Below are 17,993 nucleotides of genomic sequence, written 5' to 3'. Positions count from 1 at the left end.
ACACACACACACACACACATCAGTATTTCTAGATATTTAGCGCTATCAAACACACATAAACTACTCAAAAACAATGACAGTGAACTCCAAATCCAGATTTCAGCCAAATTGAATCATGTTGCCAGCTTGGAGGGGGAGGAGGGAAGAAAGTTCTTCACAGAGAGAGTTGTTAGCCCTTGGAATGTGCTGCCCAGGGAGGTGGTGGAGTTCCTGGAGGTGTTCAAGAGGGGATTGGATGTGGCACTTGGTGCCAATGGTTTAGCAGTCACGAGGTTTTGGGTGACAGGTTGGACTTGATGATCCTTGAGGTCTTTTCCAACCTTATTGATTCTATGATTCTATATCAGTACCATTTTTGAGGCTTCATTGTCTTTTTTCTTGGGAAGTCTCCTACCAGCCTTTGGGGTCTGGCTTGAGGTTAGTCAGATACCTCGTTCCATTTCTCATATTCCTAGGCTTTCACAAGATGAGATGCACACTATTTTATGATACTTTTGAGCATGCAAGGATTTGGATCTTCTGATATCTGAAGTACCAATCAGCCTAAGTAATAGCTGGCTTCCAGTTTTAAATAAGCCTTAGATTTCATAGGAAAGTTGTTAAGATCTGTTAGTTTGCATCTGGGAGAAGTCAGAGAGGAAGAGAAGGGGTGTTCCTCGAGATGGCCAGCAGGGAAGCAGTGCTACAGGGCACAATCACACTTGATCCACCAAGCTCATCACAAAGACTCTTAGCCACAGAGGGGATAAGATGCTACCTTTCTTCCTGGAATGAGAGGTGGAAAAAGAGAGGCTTCTATTTTTGGCAGTAGAAGAATGAATGGAGGAGATAGGGAGGCTCTAAAATGTATTTTGCATCCTCATCTGAAGCATCTTACATGCTTTTCTCACAAAAATCTGCATGATGTCATGAAATCCCTGCAGGTAAGCATATTTCTGACCACATTGCATTGCTAATAGAAGAGGAGCCAGACAAAAAGAAGAAGGATAAAACATTGAAAAGGAAACAGAAAGAAACTCCAAACCTAGCAACACTGCAGGTAAGAGAGAAGTAAGGCTGAGGAGTAAGGCTGTTAGTCACTCCCCACAAGGCTTGACATGAGTTTAGTAAACCTTTCATAGACTTAATTCAGACACTTTACAATGAGTAAACCACAGAAAATTATAACAATGGTGCACATCAGCACATGGGGCCCAGAAGAAACCAGGGTCTTTTAGGGCAGATGTGACTTGCTTAGCCTTAGCTCTTAAATTGACCAGTATAGACACACCTAGAGAAACTCCAGTGAAAAACCAGTTCTGTTGTTCTCCTGTAAAACCCTGAATTTGGAAATTCCAAATGTCACATTGGAAACATTACAGCCTATTAAGAATGGCTTAAAAATCAGCATGGAAAGCATTGCTGCAATTGCCAGTGCATCCTTCCTGATAAGGAGGTGACGTTCAGCTCACATTAGATTTGTTTGGGTAGCGATGGGAGGAATTCAGAGAAAGCTGTGTGGATCATGTGAAATGACTGCAGAGATGAGGAGGTCTGAAAAGCTTAGGACTGCTTGGATTAGATTGTAGCTGAATGAAGGGCAATTTGAAACTGCTGTTTCCATTTTCTAAGACACAGCACTAACCTAGGGCCTCCTGTTTCGCACTGAACAAAGTGATAAATTACAAGGAGAGAGTGTGGAAGGAAACCTCCTCCTCTTAAAAATTATTTGGTTAATTTACCTATCCTAAACCTCTGTCCCCACAACACTTTGTTATTATTACTGTCTGGTTTGCTTTCACATTCTGACACGTGAATATAGCATCAAAAGCACATTACAGAGAGGAAACAGAAACAAAGCCCAGCAGATCTATACTAGGTTTTACCCACTCCAGTTCATTCTGGCCATTCTAGAGCCATGCCTGCTTACTGCACTAACTTGCTGTTGCAGTAGCTGGGAAGGACTTCGGTTAAGGACAACATTGCTCCTGTTTTAAGTGGGAAATTACCTTTTTTTCCCCTCGAGGACTTTTGCAAAACCTTGGTTCCATTAAAATCTGTATTTTGAGTCAGAATGGATTTCTAGTCATCCTGTAATAAAAAAGTTGCTGTAAATGTATTCACTGCATCACGAAAAGTAAGTACTCTCCTATTTTCAAAGATTTATGAAGGAGATTTGGAGAGTGAATTTAATAACTTTGAGGACTGGGTGAAAACTTTCCAACTCTTAAGAGGAAAATCTAATGATGAAGTCCACATTGACTCTGAAGACAGAATAATAGGAAAATTTAAGGTGAGTTTTGATGTTGATTAAGTGGGTAATAGCTTAGAGACTTGGTGTTTTCATGTGTGTTTCAGGTATACCAAAGATGAAAGAAAAAGACATTGACAGTTATTGTAAATAGAATTATCTTTTTTATTTGATCTAGAGTCATGTTTTTCCTTTCCCATTATTTGCTAGATGCAAGCAGCACCCAGCACATGGTGTTCACTCTTGTTTTGAAACTAGGAATTACCAAAAAAACTTAAATCACAGAAAGGGAAAAAGAGATATATTATATAATCCAGCTTCTGCTAATGCAACTTGATTATCTCACTGTCAGTTACAGTGCCTTAGATATACTTGTCAGCCATTTAAATAGAGGTCCTTGCAGCTACTTCAGATGGAAACCATTGCACAGCCTGATCCAGGGCACCACTGGGCGATCTGAAAATGTAGCTCAAAGCAGGAATAATGTTAGTAAGATTTCAAGCACTTTCTAATTCAGAGGAATTGCTTAAACTCATTGATACCTCCAATTAGTTTGCAGTGCAAATGACTTGCTAGCTGCTTTCAGGCTACTCAGCAGGCATGAGTCATTATTGATGTACGAGAGTTGTATGGTGGCTGCAAAAATACAGTTGGAGTCCAGTCACGCTGTTGTGAAACTAACCCAGTGGAATTATCAATCTGCAAATACACAGTTAAGGGCAAAATAGTATTTGTAGACCCTAAGTTCTAAGAAAAGTAGATTGAGAACACATGCAGGTGTTAGTCCTTTCATGAAACAGAGAGCTAAGAGCCTGCAAGTCCTTCCTGCAGCCAGCGAAATGTGATGACAGTATCATGGTATAAAGCAAAGACATTTTAAAACATGATGTGTAGTGTGCTGAAGTGTTTGTTCCCTTGGAATGCATTGTGTATAAGCATGTGCTGCAGCACAGGCTGCATGAATGATGTTTCATTTGCATTCAAAGGGTTGAGTTTTTATTGTGCTTGATCCATTTCCGAGGGAGATAAAAGACAGTGTATTACCAGGGCTCCTTCTGCATATACCCAAGTCCTGAGGATGGAAGCTTCCTGGATGGAGGGCAGCCCCACATCCTGCAAGGGATACCACCAAACCACTCTGTCCAAGTCCTCATCAGGGTTTATATTGTGGCAGTAAGTAGACAGATGTTCTTTTAATATTGAAATAACTTGGATTGCTGGGGTTTTTGTTTGCTTGTGATAGGATGAGTGGGAATGGACTTGAGCTTGAGGAGAGTAGATTTAGACTAGACATTAAAAAGAAATTCTTTACTGTAATGTGGGTGAGACACTAAAACAGGCTGCCCAGGGAGATTGTGAATGCCTCCTCCCTGAAACTGTTCAAGGCCAGGCTGATTTGGCCTTGAGCAACCTGGTGTAGCAGAAGGTGCCCCTGCCCACAGCAAGGGTATCGGAACTAGATGATCTTTCAGGTCCCTTCCAACACAAACCATTCTGATTCTATGATCTCTTTCTCCATCTTGCTGGTGGGACTACACTTAGATATGCTCTACCCTTGCAAATTCTCTTCTACCCCAGATCATCTTTTCTCCATACCCTACAAAACTGAATGCCATATTTTATCCCACATGTGGCCGCTGCACTTCCAGAACACCCAGGACTGGGCAAGAAGTGTCATGGCCTTGCTGAACTTAAGCAAGCTTCTTGAGACACAATCTTTCTTCCAGGCATTTAACCTCAGCCCAGCTGATCCAGATGGCAAGTCAGATCCCTACATTGTGCTGAGACTGGGCAAAACAGAAATTAAAGACAGGGAAAATTACATCCCCAAGCAGCTAAACCCAATATTTGGAAGGTTGGTATGGCTTATTTTCTTATTCAGGGGTAATTTCTGCTTTATCACTTGCCACCACTACTGTCATTACTATTACTATTATAAAGTGTTTGCTCTATGCTGATTTCTGCCTCTTTGGATGTTTTGGTGATTCTACTGGTTAAAATATTGAGAACTGGTGTCACGCTGTATGATTGTAAATTATTCCATTATAAATTACTCCATTTTCATACCAGTCAAAACACATCACAAAACGTGAGAGGCTTTGCAGGATGATGCATGAGAGGAAATGAGTCAACAATGCATCTTGTCTGTGCCACTTAATGCAATAGTTAAGTTTAAAGTGAATACCAGCACAGTAAAGTGTGATTTCACAGTCTTTGTTACTATTTCAGGTTGAATATAGTGTCAAATTGATCTCAGAATTTTGGGGCTTCTGAAATACATGTCAGAATTCACACACACAGAGCTTCATTGTCCCTGTAATTTCCATACTTCCACCTCTTTGTTTGAGGGTAAATCATTGCAGTTGTCTAGCTCCATGCCATTGCTCTGTCTACTGTAGGTAGAAACAATCTTAGAACTGTACAGGAGGTGGTGGGGAAGCAGGAGAAAGAAAATACTTTTACAGTCTGTTTCCAGTATTTGCAGACATTTCACTGAAACATAAAACACTGCCAAAAAAACCCAACCCCAATCCCACTGCATATTAGAAAAGATATCATCTAGATGTTGTTCATTAACTTAGTCTTTTGCGCTTCAAAACTGATTTGACTGCACATAGATCTTGATTTTTGCTGCAGATCATTTGAAATCCAAGCCACATTCCCCAAGGATTCCTTGCTCACAGTCCTGATCTACGACCATGACTTTGTGGGAACAGATGATCTCATTGGAGAGACTAAAATTGACTTGGAAAATCGTTTCTACAGCAGGCATCGAGCTACCTGTGGCTTACAAAGTCAATACGAAATGTAAGTACCTCTTCAGACAGCAGCAGGTCACACAGTAAAGTACTTGACTTGAAGCAGAAACTCCAGATGTAGCTAAACATTATGTTTTCATCAGTATAAAAGTGTCATAGGAAGTATTTTAATTAAAATTCACCAAAGAGCTTAGCAATGGATTTGGGTAGCTGCCAGCCTCAGTAGGGAGTGGGTATTTTAAAATTAACAACTCTGCCTGTTCAGGAAGTATTTCAGATGACAATCAGCCTGGGTATAACATACATGCTTGATGAATTGCCTTTGGAGAGATAGAAAGGGCAAATGGAAAAAGAAACCTGTCAGAAGAGTTATGTCAGAGATCTACTCTGCCCTCCAGTATTCTGCTGCAATTTGAGTGATTGCAGCAAGCCAGAGGGACTGGGGTATGGGAGCAGAGAGGGCTTGCTGGGATGGCCTGTGCCATAGAGCAGTGGAGCTGAGCTTCTGGCTCCTATCATACAGCTGTACTTTCAAGGACATTGTCTGCAAGGATTAATTAATGCAAAGAAAGCAAAGCTAAAGCAACTCCATTGCCCTGGAGTGGGGCACTACCCTGAAAGACTTGGGTTTGAGGTTCTTTTCCTATAATTGTTTCTCTATTTTATCTACAATCAAAGGGCAGAGAACAAGCAAAAGCAATTCAGGAACACAGACCAAACTCTAATACTTACCTTGCCAGCTCAGTCTCCAGTGTGAGCTATTTCTTTACATCCCAGAAAATCTTCACTTCTCCTCTGTATGTGAGAGCCCCAGTAAAATTTTCCTTAAATGAAGGTAAAACACATAGACTTGAATCCTTTAGGTAGAACAGGGAATGAGCTCTGATCACTTTCCTCTTGGGCAGCATGCCAATACCTGGGCTACTTTGAGCTGTGGGGAAGGCTGCCTCAACTTCTCCTGTTTTAAGAGGACCTGAGAAGGCAGTGTCTCAAGTAAGAATTAGTGCAATTCAAAGGAAAAGTCTGACTGAGCAGATGTCAGAGCCACTGACTACAAAGCAAATCTGTGCATGGCAAGTCCTGATTTGCCAGTGACTTTTCATGAAGGAAAACCTCACCCATTCCTCTTCACTCTCTGTTCCCTCCTTGCAGAGAAGGATATAATGCGTGGCGAGATGCAACCAAGCCAAGTGAGATCCTCACTAAGCTGTGTAAGGAGTACAGAATAAGTGGACCCTTCATGAGGCCAGGGGAGATACAAGTAGGAACGAAAGTCTTCAAGGGTCAGACTGTCTTCACAGAAGATGAGAATGGTAATGAAGCAGTTCATCATTCTTTAGCTGCATTGTAACTGTACCAAGAGCCTCCCCAAGCTGTAGCTGGAGCCCTGTTGTTCTTTGCACCCTAAAGTAAGATCGCTGGAACCTGGCCCTGCTTTGAAATAGTCTTATAACTGTGGTGATGGAGATTGTCTGTATATTAGATATTGCTGTAACTGAATTGCAGAGAATCTGGTGGTTGAGACAGTTGTTGTTAATGATCTGACATCCCCATGGTAGGTGTTAGGGGGATACTTTGGACTAGCTCAAGAGGGAACAAAAAAACCTGCTTTTGTAGTAGTGAAATGATTGTTTTACAGATAAACTGTAGCCTAAGTGCTACTCTTCTAGTTACCCCAGTGGGTACCCTTACTTGCAAGAATTAAATGTATAACATGACCTTACTTAACTGAGATACATCACACCTTCCTTTTAATTAAAACAAAACGTTAATGACCATCTTTAATAATTAATGAAACATGTTGTCAAGGCTTCAAAATTATAATTCATCTCTCTTTGTTCTTTTTTGTTTTGCTCTTTCCTATAGAGGAGCCAACTGAATCATACGAACATCTCTCCCTAAAGGTTTTACATGCTTGGGAAGAAATCCCTGGAGCTGGATACAAACTGGTCCCAGAGCACATTGAGACTCGGCCTCTCTACCATAAGGATAAGCCAGGCATGGAACAGGTAGAGCAGCTCGGAGGTCGTGGTGATGGTAGACCCGGGAGCAGTTTTCCTTTCCTCTGGTGGTTGTGGTTTCTATTGGCACCTGCAAACTTGCAAGACAGCATCCAAGTGTTGTACCATACAGGAGGCTTTGTACAGTATTAATCTGGAAATTGTCACAGATGTGTATTTACAGCCAGGTATCCACATACACAATACTCACACCAGGTGTAACTGCATATTTTCATTCTTGTAAATGCTCTAGTTTATCAGCACAAACTCTGCTTGTCTGTAGACTTTGGTTATTTTTCTGTTCATCATGTACTATTTAGGTATGGATTTTACCTTGAAGCTGCCAATATAGCAGCTCAGTTCCAATTTCACCACATTCCCAAGAGACTGGTAGAATATGTGTATGAAAAAAGAATATAATTATAATAAGTTTCTAGATAAATCACAGTGCCAGGATAGTGAGCTGGTTGATGCTTACACAGGAAGCTGTAGTTTTGAATGTCAGAAGTAAGTTTAAAGCCTTTTAAATCTCTTGAGGTTACAGAGATGTTTCTTTCTTTCTTTTCAAGGGTCGCGTACAGATGTGGGTTGACATGTTTCCAAACGAGGTGCCTCTGCCAGGACCCCCAGTGGACATTTCACCAAGAAAACCCAAAGGGTAACGCTCTGTGCTTTCCTTCCAGCACAGTGGCATCAGTCCTCAAAGACAGTCTTCCTCAAGTGTCTGGAAAGACCTATGAAAAAACCCTATCACAACAAACTTCTGTGTCTAGTTTGATCTCCGGTAAACAAGTGGTGATTTTTCATCAAGGCCTATCACACACCTCTTTCAGAAAGAGATCCCTTTTTCAGACAGAGACTGCAGGTGTCTAGAAGCCTGATGTTATCATCCACTTGTTGAGCTGAAAGAAGTTACTCTGGTTTCACTACCTCTTTCAGCTAGATAACTTACTTGACCCTAGCTGAGATCTTTAATCCCATGCAATAGTATTACACCTGTTGGATTTCCAGAATGTAATTCAAAGATAAGAAACCAAAATCGAGAAACACAAAATGCAGCCAGAATTAGAAGAGATATGTTTGAAATAATCTCTCAATTTTTACACAGATACTTATGCCATCACTGGAGGTGTTCAGGAGGAGACTTGATAGGGTGCTTGGTTGCATGGTTTAGATGATTAGGTGGTGCTGGATGATAGGTTGGACACAATGATCTTGAAGGTCTCTTCCAACCTGGTCTATTCTACTCTACTCTACTCTACTCTACTCTACTCTACTCTACTCTACTCTACTCTACTCTACTCCTATTCTTTCTTTTCTATTCTATTCTATTCTATTCTATTCTATTCTATTCTATTCTATTCTATTCTGCTTTGTATGCCACACTACACATAGTTCTTCAAGCTAATTGACTGTAGGTGAAACAAAACCAAGCAAGAGCTCTCAGCCCATCCCATATCTACTTTATCCCAATATTTTTGCAAGGCATTTCCTGAGAAATTTTTCTGAAGAAGCCTCAGGTGCAATTCCTGTATTGTTTATGTTTGAACAAGAAACAATGTCATAAACCCCAGTTTCATTTCCTTTTCTGTTACAAAAGCCAAGATCTGACAGGATTGTCCATGTAACAATTACTCTCCTCAGACTAGAACTTTCTATAAAGCTTGTTTGTTGTTGTGGTGGGTCGAAACATTTTCCAACCCCCACAAGATTTTAAAACAATCTTGCTCACAAAACTAAACTGTTGCTGCCATTTTTGTGGTCTACAAAAGCACGGGAAAATGGTGTCAAAAAGAGTTATCATGAGAAAGAAAGCAAATATGCAAACACAAGTTACACATTTTGCTGAGAAATGTGTATTTGCTGCAGCAAAACAGACTCCATAAGACTACAGGTGGCCAAGAAGGCCAGTGGCATCCTGGCCTGCATCAAGAATAGTGTGGTCAGCAGGAGCAGGGAAGTCATTGTGCCCCTGCACTCAGCACTGGTTAGGCCACGCTTTGAGTCCTGTGTCCATTTCTGGGCCCCTCAATCTAAGGACATTGAGACTCCTGAATGTGTTCACAGAAGGGCAATGAGGCTGGGGAGAAGCCCTGAGCACAAGCCCTACGAGGAGAGACTGAGGGAGCTGGGGTTGTTTAGCCTGGAGAAGAGGAGGCTCAGGGGAGATCTCATTGCTGTCTACAACTACCTGAAGGGAGGTTGTAGACAGGAAGGGGTTGGTCTCTTCTCCCAGGCAACCAGCACCAGAACAAGAGGACACAGTCTCAAGCTGCACCGGGGAGGTTTAGGCTCAAGGCGAGGAGAAAGTTCTTCCCAGAGAGAGTTGTTAGCCATTGGAATGTGCTGCCCAGGGAGGTGGTGGAGTCACCATCCCTGGAGGTGTTCAAGAGGGGATTGGACGTGGCACTTGGTGCCATGGCTTAGTATTCGTGAGGTGCTGGGTGACAGGTTGGGCTTGATGATCCTTGAGGTCTTTTCCAACCTTATTGATTTTATGATTCTATGAAATACTTTGTAAATGACCTTCAGGTGAAGAAGGTTCTGATGGAGCATTACAGATAAACGTTTGCTTGGCTAGTGCACAGACTTGGCTGTCATGGTTGACATCTCCTTAAGAGCTCCATGACCAAGGATATCTGGTAAATTCTGGGGCAAACTGTTTCACACTGGAGATTGAGGCTGTAGCATGACAACATATATGTTGGTGTCCTCAAACATAGGCTTGGGATTTTTATTTTGCAGTTCATGCAATGACTCAAAGCATTATTTGTATTTCTGAGTATCAATTTTTTATCTCACCTCCATCATCTGTATTTCAGTTCAAGATTCCAGAGTTTTGGATGTCCACTAGAAATGTCTGTATATAGGGAATGGGAAGCCTTTAATTCCTTTTACTGTTGCTTCTAAGCCTGATTGTATTTGCTTAAATGAAAATATCTGTAAGCAGTGGTTCTCTTCCCTTTGAATGCACTGGATTGCACAAATCACAATCATTTTAGACACTTCTTCTGAAAAGCATCTTCCAGGAGCTCTGGTTTTTATTAGCAAGCTGCTTACTGTTCTGCAGACAGCTCTAGTAATGTTGCTGAGATCAGCTTTACCTTGTTTCACTGCAGCATTTTTGCGAAGAAAGTTTAACAGGCACATAAAAAGCAAGGAATTTCCCTTCCCACTGACCCCAGCTGTCTTTCAGCATACTACAAGAGCTGAGAGGAGCTACCATCCCCATTCTGTCATGAGACTCTTGTAAATATAAGAGGCCTGAGGCTGATGCTGTTTAAAATGTTTTGTACAAATACATAATTTCTCACTTTATAAAAGCATGATTTGATAGAGGTTTACATTGTCTGACCAGAGCTCGATTACAGACAGGTCTACTTTCTTTTTCAGTTATGAACTGAGGGTAATAATCTGGAACACACAGGATGTAATCCTAGAGGATGAAAATATTTTTACGGGTCAAAAATCAAGTGATATCTACGTCAAAGGGTAAGTTGCTCAGGACCTGTCTTCAAAAGAACATGTAATGTTTCATTCAAAAATCAGACCAGATGAGCATGTTGCAAGAACATCTGATAAACTATTTCTGTGGTCTTGGCACTTTACTCAAAATCCCTGGAGCTGGACACAAACTGGTCCCAGAGCACATTGAGACTTGGCCTCTCTACCATAAGGATAAGCCAGGCATGGAACAGGTAGAGCAGCTTAGAGGTCATGGTGATGGTAGACCCGGGAGCAGTTTTCCTTTCCTCTGGTGGTTGTGGTTTCTATTGGCATCTGCAAACTTGCAAGACAGCATCCAAGCGTTGTACCATACAGGAGGCTTTGTACAGTATTAATCTGGAAATTGTCACAGATGAGCATGTTGCAAGAATATCTGATTAACCATTTCTGTGGTCTTGGCACTTTACTCTAAATGCCTGCCCAAATTGTTCATCTATAGTGGAAATTGCTGTCTTGTCTTTTTTTTCTCTCTTAAAATCAAGTAACAGCGCTGGTCATTACTTCCTGCTCAGGCACTACTGGCACAAGGAGACTCAATCCCATAGTTTAGCAAACAGAGGTCAAACACAGAACCTGAACTCTAAGAGTTTACACAGATGCAGAGAGGTTTAACATAATCAAAGCAAAGGGAATTATGACCACAGTAGAAACAAGAAAGCAGGTGTTTGCCAGGCTGTGTCGATTGGAAATATAGTCTAACTTCATGGCTGGAGCACATGTGGGTGACTGACCAAAGCCATGCTGGGAAGAACATCACATGGGCACTTTCAGCTCTCCATCTCCTTCCTTCTGCAGACTAAATGTCTGTCACACCTTCACAGATGTTACTGGGATAATAATTGAAGCACATCACATAAATAAAATGAAAAGAGAGAGAGTGAAAGGGGAGATCACTGAGCCAGGGCTGATGCTGTGTGTCACAGTCCTGAATGGTGTGTTCCCTCCTTCTGATTAGGTAGGAATTAGTAAAGGATCATGCCTGTAACCAGGTAATCACAACCACAATACAAGGTCCCCTGGTGACTGCAGTGCTTTCCACTATGTGCTTGCCATAGGTGGATCAAGGGCCTGGAAGATGACAAGCAGGAGACAGATGTACATTACAACTCCTTGACAGGAGAGGGCAACTTCAATTGGCGCTTCGTGTTCCCCTTCCACTATCTCCCAGCAGAGAAGCAGATGGTGGTTAGTAAAAGAGAAAATATTTTTTCCTTGGAAAAGACAGAGCGCAAAATACCTGTTGAGCTGGTGCTTCAGGTGTGGGACTTTGAAAGACTGTCTTCAGATGATTTCTTGGGTAAGTATGCAATGGATCTGCCTGAACTGCACCTGAGGTCTCATTGGACCTGTATTTTGTAGAAGCATGTAGTGTCTGAGGCCCGACTTTTGCTTTTCTTTCTCTGAAGCACCACACTGTAAACTTACACCTTTGTTGGAGAGGGAATGATCAGGAGCTCAGATGCCAGGGTGATCCAAATGAATGACCCACAGCACAGGGAGACTTCTAGTTCTGAAGCTTTGCCCCAAGCTGCTTGCATTGCTCCATGTATCTTACCTGGAAGCTGCTGTTTGAACACTCTTTTGTCTGTCTGTTCTCTGAGTGTTGTCACATCATCCTCCAGGCACTCTTGAATTGAACCTGAATGGATTCCCTCGAGCAGCAAAGACAGCCAAGAGATGTGACTTAGGAGTAGTTGTGGCAGCAAGTGAAGAAAACAAGATCTCCATATTTCAGCAGAAGCGCATCAGGGGCTGGTGGCCTTTCATCAAGGCTGGAGAGCTCACAGTAGGCATCTCACTAGAGATCAACTGCTTTTCTCTGGGACTGCTGGGATCCTAAGACAAATAAATGCTGATTTTGGATATGACATCTAAAGAACAATCACTACTGACTAATCCATAGTACTCCTCCAAATACTTTAGTGATTACCTGTAGACTTGATTCTGATAATCCCAGGCAACCAGAGCACTTTTTACTTCTTCACTGTCTTCCACTGTTCATCTCCCAGCACTCTTGATGGGTAAAGTGGAAAATCAGATGTTTCCAGACAACTTTATGTCAGCTGAGGAAATCTTGGGAGGAATCTCACCTGCTTATTTATTTCTTTACTATTAATTCTCACTTCCAAAGCTATCCAAAAATAACCTCTTCCCACAGTTAGTATTTTACTTCTCACTCAATAAGCTTTAGTGGCTTCTCACATGAAAACAAGCAGTGAAGCAGCACTGACATAACATTATGACTTTTTTGACTTCTAGAAATTGTCAGCAAGTTGGTGCTAAACAAAGTTATTCTTTTGTCTTCTGGACATCCATCAAGGAAATTGATTCTGGATCCACCTGCCAGACCAGGATTCCTTTAGCCTAAACAAAGGTCTAGGACTGCATAGTGCTGTCTTCACACAGATCTCATTTCTGGCCATCTTGCCTCTTTCTCTTGTGAGCTGATACTCCACAGCTCAATTGCTCCAGCACTTGTGGCTGCCTGACTTTCCTCCATTGGTGGGCTACAACTTGTCCATGGTAGTAATGCATCTTCCAGCTCTGCAAGTCAGCTCTGCCAGGACATGTGACAGATATCAGACAGGTCTTTTCAGATGAAAGAAGCTACAATTCATGATTCAGAAAATGTGTTTATGGGTCTGGAAGAAAATATCCTACCTCTTTCCTCATGGTCCTTGAGCATAAGTCAGGCATTTGATGCCTGAGGTGTCCTTCCTGCTTTCTCTTTAACTGCAAAGATTTTATCTTCTTTATTATAATCAATTTCCTTCACCCTCAGATCATTTCATTATTTCTTCCCAAGCCAAATCCTGTTATGATTTATTGATAATCACACAGTAGCAGATGCTTACATATGATCTCTCTGATTTAGGGCAAGGTGGAAGCTGAGTTTCACTTAGTCACAGAAGAAGAAGCAGAGAAGAATCCAGTAGGCAAAGCACGAAAAGAGCCTGAGCCCTTGGTAAAACCCAAGTGAGTAGAAGCATGCTGATTAAATAAGCTGGGGGCAGAGGTATTTGAGAGAAGATGGGCAGGAGCAGGTCTCCCTGCTCCTCTTCTGGCTTTTCTCGTCCTTTCTGCTGTAACCTTGAACAAGTGGTGCATTGCTTGGCTGCTGGAACTTTTAGCTGGCAGCACCTTCCAGGTTAGCTGAAATGCCTTCTTCTGGAAACTCGCATAAACTTCATTGCTGCATGTATGTCCTCAGCTAGAGTTCACATGCAGGATTGTTCCACAGCTGACCTGGTGTGTGATAACCTCTTAAGCTATCATAACTTATCCAACCCCTCAGTTTGGTCACCTGTAAAGATTAGACAGTTTGTATTTATTATACTAACAGGATAATTATAAGCCATTAATGCTTAAGTGCTTTAAAATGACTGTATGAAGTATTTCCTCTGTGCAGTTCTTATTTAGTTTGACCATCAGGAGACAGGCCCGTTAATGTACCAGAGCAAAGGCAGACAATGATTAAATGCCTGGGAACTACAGAGAAAAATGCAAATGAAAAATAAGGTGCAGTGAGTGTAATTTCCTGCTGGCAAAGCACCATGAGGTTATCTATCTCTTCAACTCTGCTGATCAAGGCAGAATGTTTGTCCGGATGCATTCTATTATAACAAATAAGTTGCTGTAACTGTTTCCAACTTCTATTGCCTATGTTGCAAAGAAAACAAATCAAGTGAGCAACAGGCCTGGCTTTTTATCCCTGTCTTTAAAGGTCATGAAAAGCCCTTAAGTAGTTGGAATATTCAGACTAACGGTTTTGTTACTCAAGTCTGTGATTCAATAAGTTTTACTCTTCAGATGTTCCATTTTTTAACAATTCCTTTTAACCTGGAGGGTTTATTTGTTGGTATTTTTTTTTCTGAGTCATTTCCACCTCAGAATAAACCACAGTCTTTAACTAAATGATATTCAACTGGCCTTTTAGATTTACAGACTTTCTGTCACATTCATTTGCATTCACTGCCACGTGCTGAATTCTGCAGATGACTAAGACATTGCTTAAACTCCTTCAAAAAGCTTTCTGAGACACAGACATTGCTTTTTTGTAACCCTAAGTCTCAATTTTGTTCTTCTAACTGCTGCACCATCTGCACAAGTTCAGTGATGCTCTGTAAGGACAACCTGCACCCAGTTTTCCAGATGTGCTCATTGGGCTGTCACATCATATGAAGCTAGCAGGTGTTGCCTCAGCTTATTACAGGGGTAGGGCTGTCAAAGTCAGAGGCACAGTGGCCTCCCATGCTGGGTGGCATGTCCAACATTTTTCCTAAGGAGAGAATTGTTTCCTTCTCTGTATGCAGCCAGCTTTCCTCTACAGTGCATAGTAACTCCTGGCTGCAGAGGAGAATATGACACGAGGCAGCATTTGTAAAACCTTAGGATTGAGCAGTGCAGATACTCTCCAGCAGAGGAAGGTGGCTTTTCTTTATGTATCCAGGCAAACTATCTAGATTTTGGGTTTCATCTCACCTGCTGTTTTCAAGAGGCCTGTATTACACTTCCTTGTGAAAAGATGCCATCTGTGGCTGTATGTCAGGTTTGAGCTGGCTCTGACTGTTATAACACTGTGACTACCACTAAGCAATCAGATTTTTTTGTAGTGGCTTATGCAATGCTAAATTTCTTGCAATGATTAGAAAGCTTTTGTACTCCAGTTTGAGATGTCTGCATTTGTTCTTTAGGATTTAGCATGGTCTTCTCTGTAATTTCGAACTCAGTGTCTTGCCTTAAAGTGGCAGTTACGAAGTGTGAACTGAAATTTTGTTCTGAGTGGTGTGTGGAGCTTAATCTCAGGGACAGATGTAAGATGAGTGACCCAACAGTGTGTGAAACACATGAAAGTTCCCTCTGAACTCTTCAGTGGGCTCCCAGGAGTTAAAGATCCTCTCTAGACTCAAATACATATTTCACAGTGGGGTAACTTTTGAAACAGATGGATTTGCTTTTACAAAAGTGTTTCCTTTTTTCCCCCCTTCCTCTTCAGCCGACCAGATACATCCTTCTCTTGGTTTGTAAATCCTTTCAAGTGTTTGTATCACCTGATCTGGAGAAATTACAAGAAGTACATCATCATCGGCATCATTCTGCTTGTTCTCGTTATCTTCCTGGTGCTCTTCATCTACACACTGCCAGGTGCAATCAGTGAGAAGATAGTCCTAGGATGAGCTCTCATTGTAACCAATCACATACAACCACCTCAGTTTAAAGCAAAAAGGCAGGCAAACAGAATTGATCCACCTTGTAAAAAGAAAACATAGCTCTTCTGTGTCAGAAACTGGAGCTCTCTTAGAATAGTTTAACATTTTCTTTGGCTGCTCACCCAGGCCCAACCTTGATGCACATTATCATGAACATACTGCTGCAGCTTTTAGTGACAATGAAAGTCTGATTCTGCACCTAAAATGGAGTATGAAAGCAAATTCCTTATTGTTATGCAGCAGCTGATTTGTCAGTCAAGTATTTATTATTACAGACTTGTGGTTAAATATTTAAGAGCACAATGTGTCCACAGAGGTAAATGTATAGTTCAGTCTTTGAATAGTTTTGTAATTAATTACATGAACTGTTTTCCAGTGACCTCTAATGGCACAATTATTTTGAAATAAAAGGTCTATTGAAAAAACCTAAGGGTTAAAGTATCTCATTTGGTGTCATGTGCAGAGTTCCTCCTGCGCCTCTTGGTGGGAGCTCTGTGCTCTGTAAAGATGTCTCACACACTTATAAATGAGGTAAGTCTCAGTGACAGGGGGTGGTAGAGGCAGAGATGGAAAGAACTTTTTTTCAGATGCAGTTTGAAAGTGCTGGGGGTCTCAGGAGGAGAGGGATCAGGAAGATGAAGACTCAGCCACAGGCACTGCAGTAGCAAGTGATCCTTGTTAAAGAGAGCGAACAAAGAGAATCCTGCTGCTTGATGAGCGGAGAAGAGGACTGGAAAAGAGAAAGGCTGCAGAGTGGAACAAAGCCTGGAAGATTAAAGAAACCATGGATTAAAAACTTACACTGTTGTCACTGTGAAAATCCTCATTCTGCTTAAGAATACAGAAGAAAATGCTGCAGCCGGTATCATGCAGAAGACAAGGGTTGATAACTTGATTTCCCTGTGAATCAAGTTCCCACTGAGCACCCACTGATGATGAACTACCCCACAGAGTCAGGACAACCACAGCATCCCAGGGAGCTCTGTCTTTGGCAAGGTGTAGCCCTGAGGCTGTGCTGGAGGATGAGGTTTCAAGGCCATGCTCATACTATGCCTGCCAGGACACGTATACCACCAGCTGCAAAGTCATTCCTGCAAAACTCACCAGGCCCCTGCCAGTTTCTGTGTGTTATGCAGTTAGTCTGTGTTTCATACTGTGAGTTAGCATCTCAGCAGTGTGCAGGGCTTGCATTGCTCAGAATCTGGAAGAACAGGACATGGAGGGAAACAGAGGAGCATCAGAAGGTCCTTTTCACACATGACTACAAAATGCCATAAATGTCACAGGACAGACTGCATGGCAGGTCAGTCCAGGGACATTGTGACTGATTGCAAACAATCAACCTCTATTCCTGAGAATAAAGCTCTCAGGAGAAACTGGGCTTCAGCTAAGAGGTAGGACAGTCCTTTCCTACACAGGGACATAAACACTTGTCAGGCCAGGTGCTCGTGTTTAAAATCTCTGTGTAGAAAGGTATCAAAACCAGAGATCTGACACGATTTCCTGGCTCTGCCATGGACCCCTCTTTGTCTTTTGAGTGGCCACAGGGGGATTTTCATGCCAACCATGAGAAGCATCAATAACTAACTAATTAAATCTGTAAAAATTCCTACTTAGAGACATGTAAGGACCAAATTATGACAGAGGTGGAAGGGCAGCTTTTGTAAATACTTCCCCCAATTTTCAGTCTGTAAGGAAGAGAATTCTTCTTTGAAAGCCTAATCTTCTTGATGTGAGCCATCTTGTTCAGCTCAGTTCACACATTTCTCCTTTAATATCTTTGGAAATTGTTTGCGTGCCCCAGGCTCTGTTTTGACTGATTCTTAATGGGGTGCAGCTCATGCAGATACCTCATGGGCAGCTCTTACTGCAAACAGGGTGCTCTCATCTCTGGGAGGATAGATGGATTTTGATGTTCCTGCTCTTGGCACAGAGAGCTGGAGTAGCTCTTTATGAGGAGCACTTATAGACTGGATGTGTGAAACCTGACAACGTGGAAGAGGAGTTTCAAAGCCAGGCACTGTGATTTTCCCTCCCAGGAGCATGGTAGACCCTTAACAGAGTTGAGTATCTGCCTTCTCTAGTGCTGTGATGTCCCGAGTCAACATGTGATGCTCACTGCTCTCCAGGACAGACCCTTGGAGTGTGGGACCAATATGTGCTCAAGAAATAAGAACTTACTACTTCATCCAGTCATTGGGATTTGGGACATGAAAGGTTTTTCAACTTGAAAAGTGAAACTGGGAGGTTTGTCATAGTTTTTTTTGTTTGCTTGGGTTTTTTTCTG

General features: G+C 42.0%; 1 protein-coding gene across 1 annotated transcript in view; it reads left to right on the top strand.

Moving 5' to 3' along the window:
• The window catches only part of FER1L6 (fer-1 like family member 6), a 52,319-nt gene extending 36,468 nt beyond the window's left edge, over positions 1 to 15,851 (top strand). The window contains exons 29-41 of the mRNA XM_054167373.1: positions 924 to 1,039; positions 2,141 to 2,272; positions 3,278 to 3,403; positions 3,958 to 4,085; positions 4,868 to 5,038; positions 6,142 to 6,302; positions 6,856 to 6,998; positions 7,559 to 7,647; positions 10,383 to 10,481; positions 11,552 to 11,793; positions 12,119 to 12,282; positions 13,372 to 13,472; positions 15,493 to 15,851. Coding sequence (XP_054023348.1) covers positions 924 to 1,039; positions 2,141 to 2,272; positions 3,278 to 3,403; positions 3,958 to 4,085; positions 4,868 to 5,038; positions 6,142 to 6,302; positions 6,856 to 6,998; positions 7,559 to 7,647; positions 10,383 to 10,481; positions 11,552 to 11,793; positions 12,119 to 12,282; positions 13,372 to 13,472; positions 15,493 to 15,673 — 1,853 coding nt within the window. The 3' untranslated portion in view covers positions 15,674 to 15,851. The remainder of the gene's footprint in view (positions 1 to 923; positions 1,040 to 2,140; positions 2,273 to 3,277; positions 3,404 to 3,957; positions 4,086 to 4,867; positions 5,039 to 6,141; positions 6,303 to 6,855; positions 6,999 to 7,558; positions 7,648 to 10,382; positions 10,482 to 11,551; positions 11,794 to 12,118; positions 12,283 to 13,371; positions 13,473 to 15,492) is intronic.
• Positions 15,852 to 17,993: the final 2,142 nt, after the last annotated feature.

This window comes from Dryobates pubescens, chromosome 14 (assembly GCF_014839835.1).
Source record: "Dryobates pubescens isolate bDryPub1 chromosome 14, bDryPub1.pri, whole genome shotgun sequence".
Taxonomy (NCBI): Eukaryota; Metazoa; Chordata; class Aves; order Piciformes; family Picidae; genus Dryobates; species Dryobates pubescens.
This window is presented reverse-complemented; position numbering and strand designations above follow the sequence as displayed.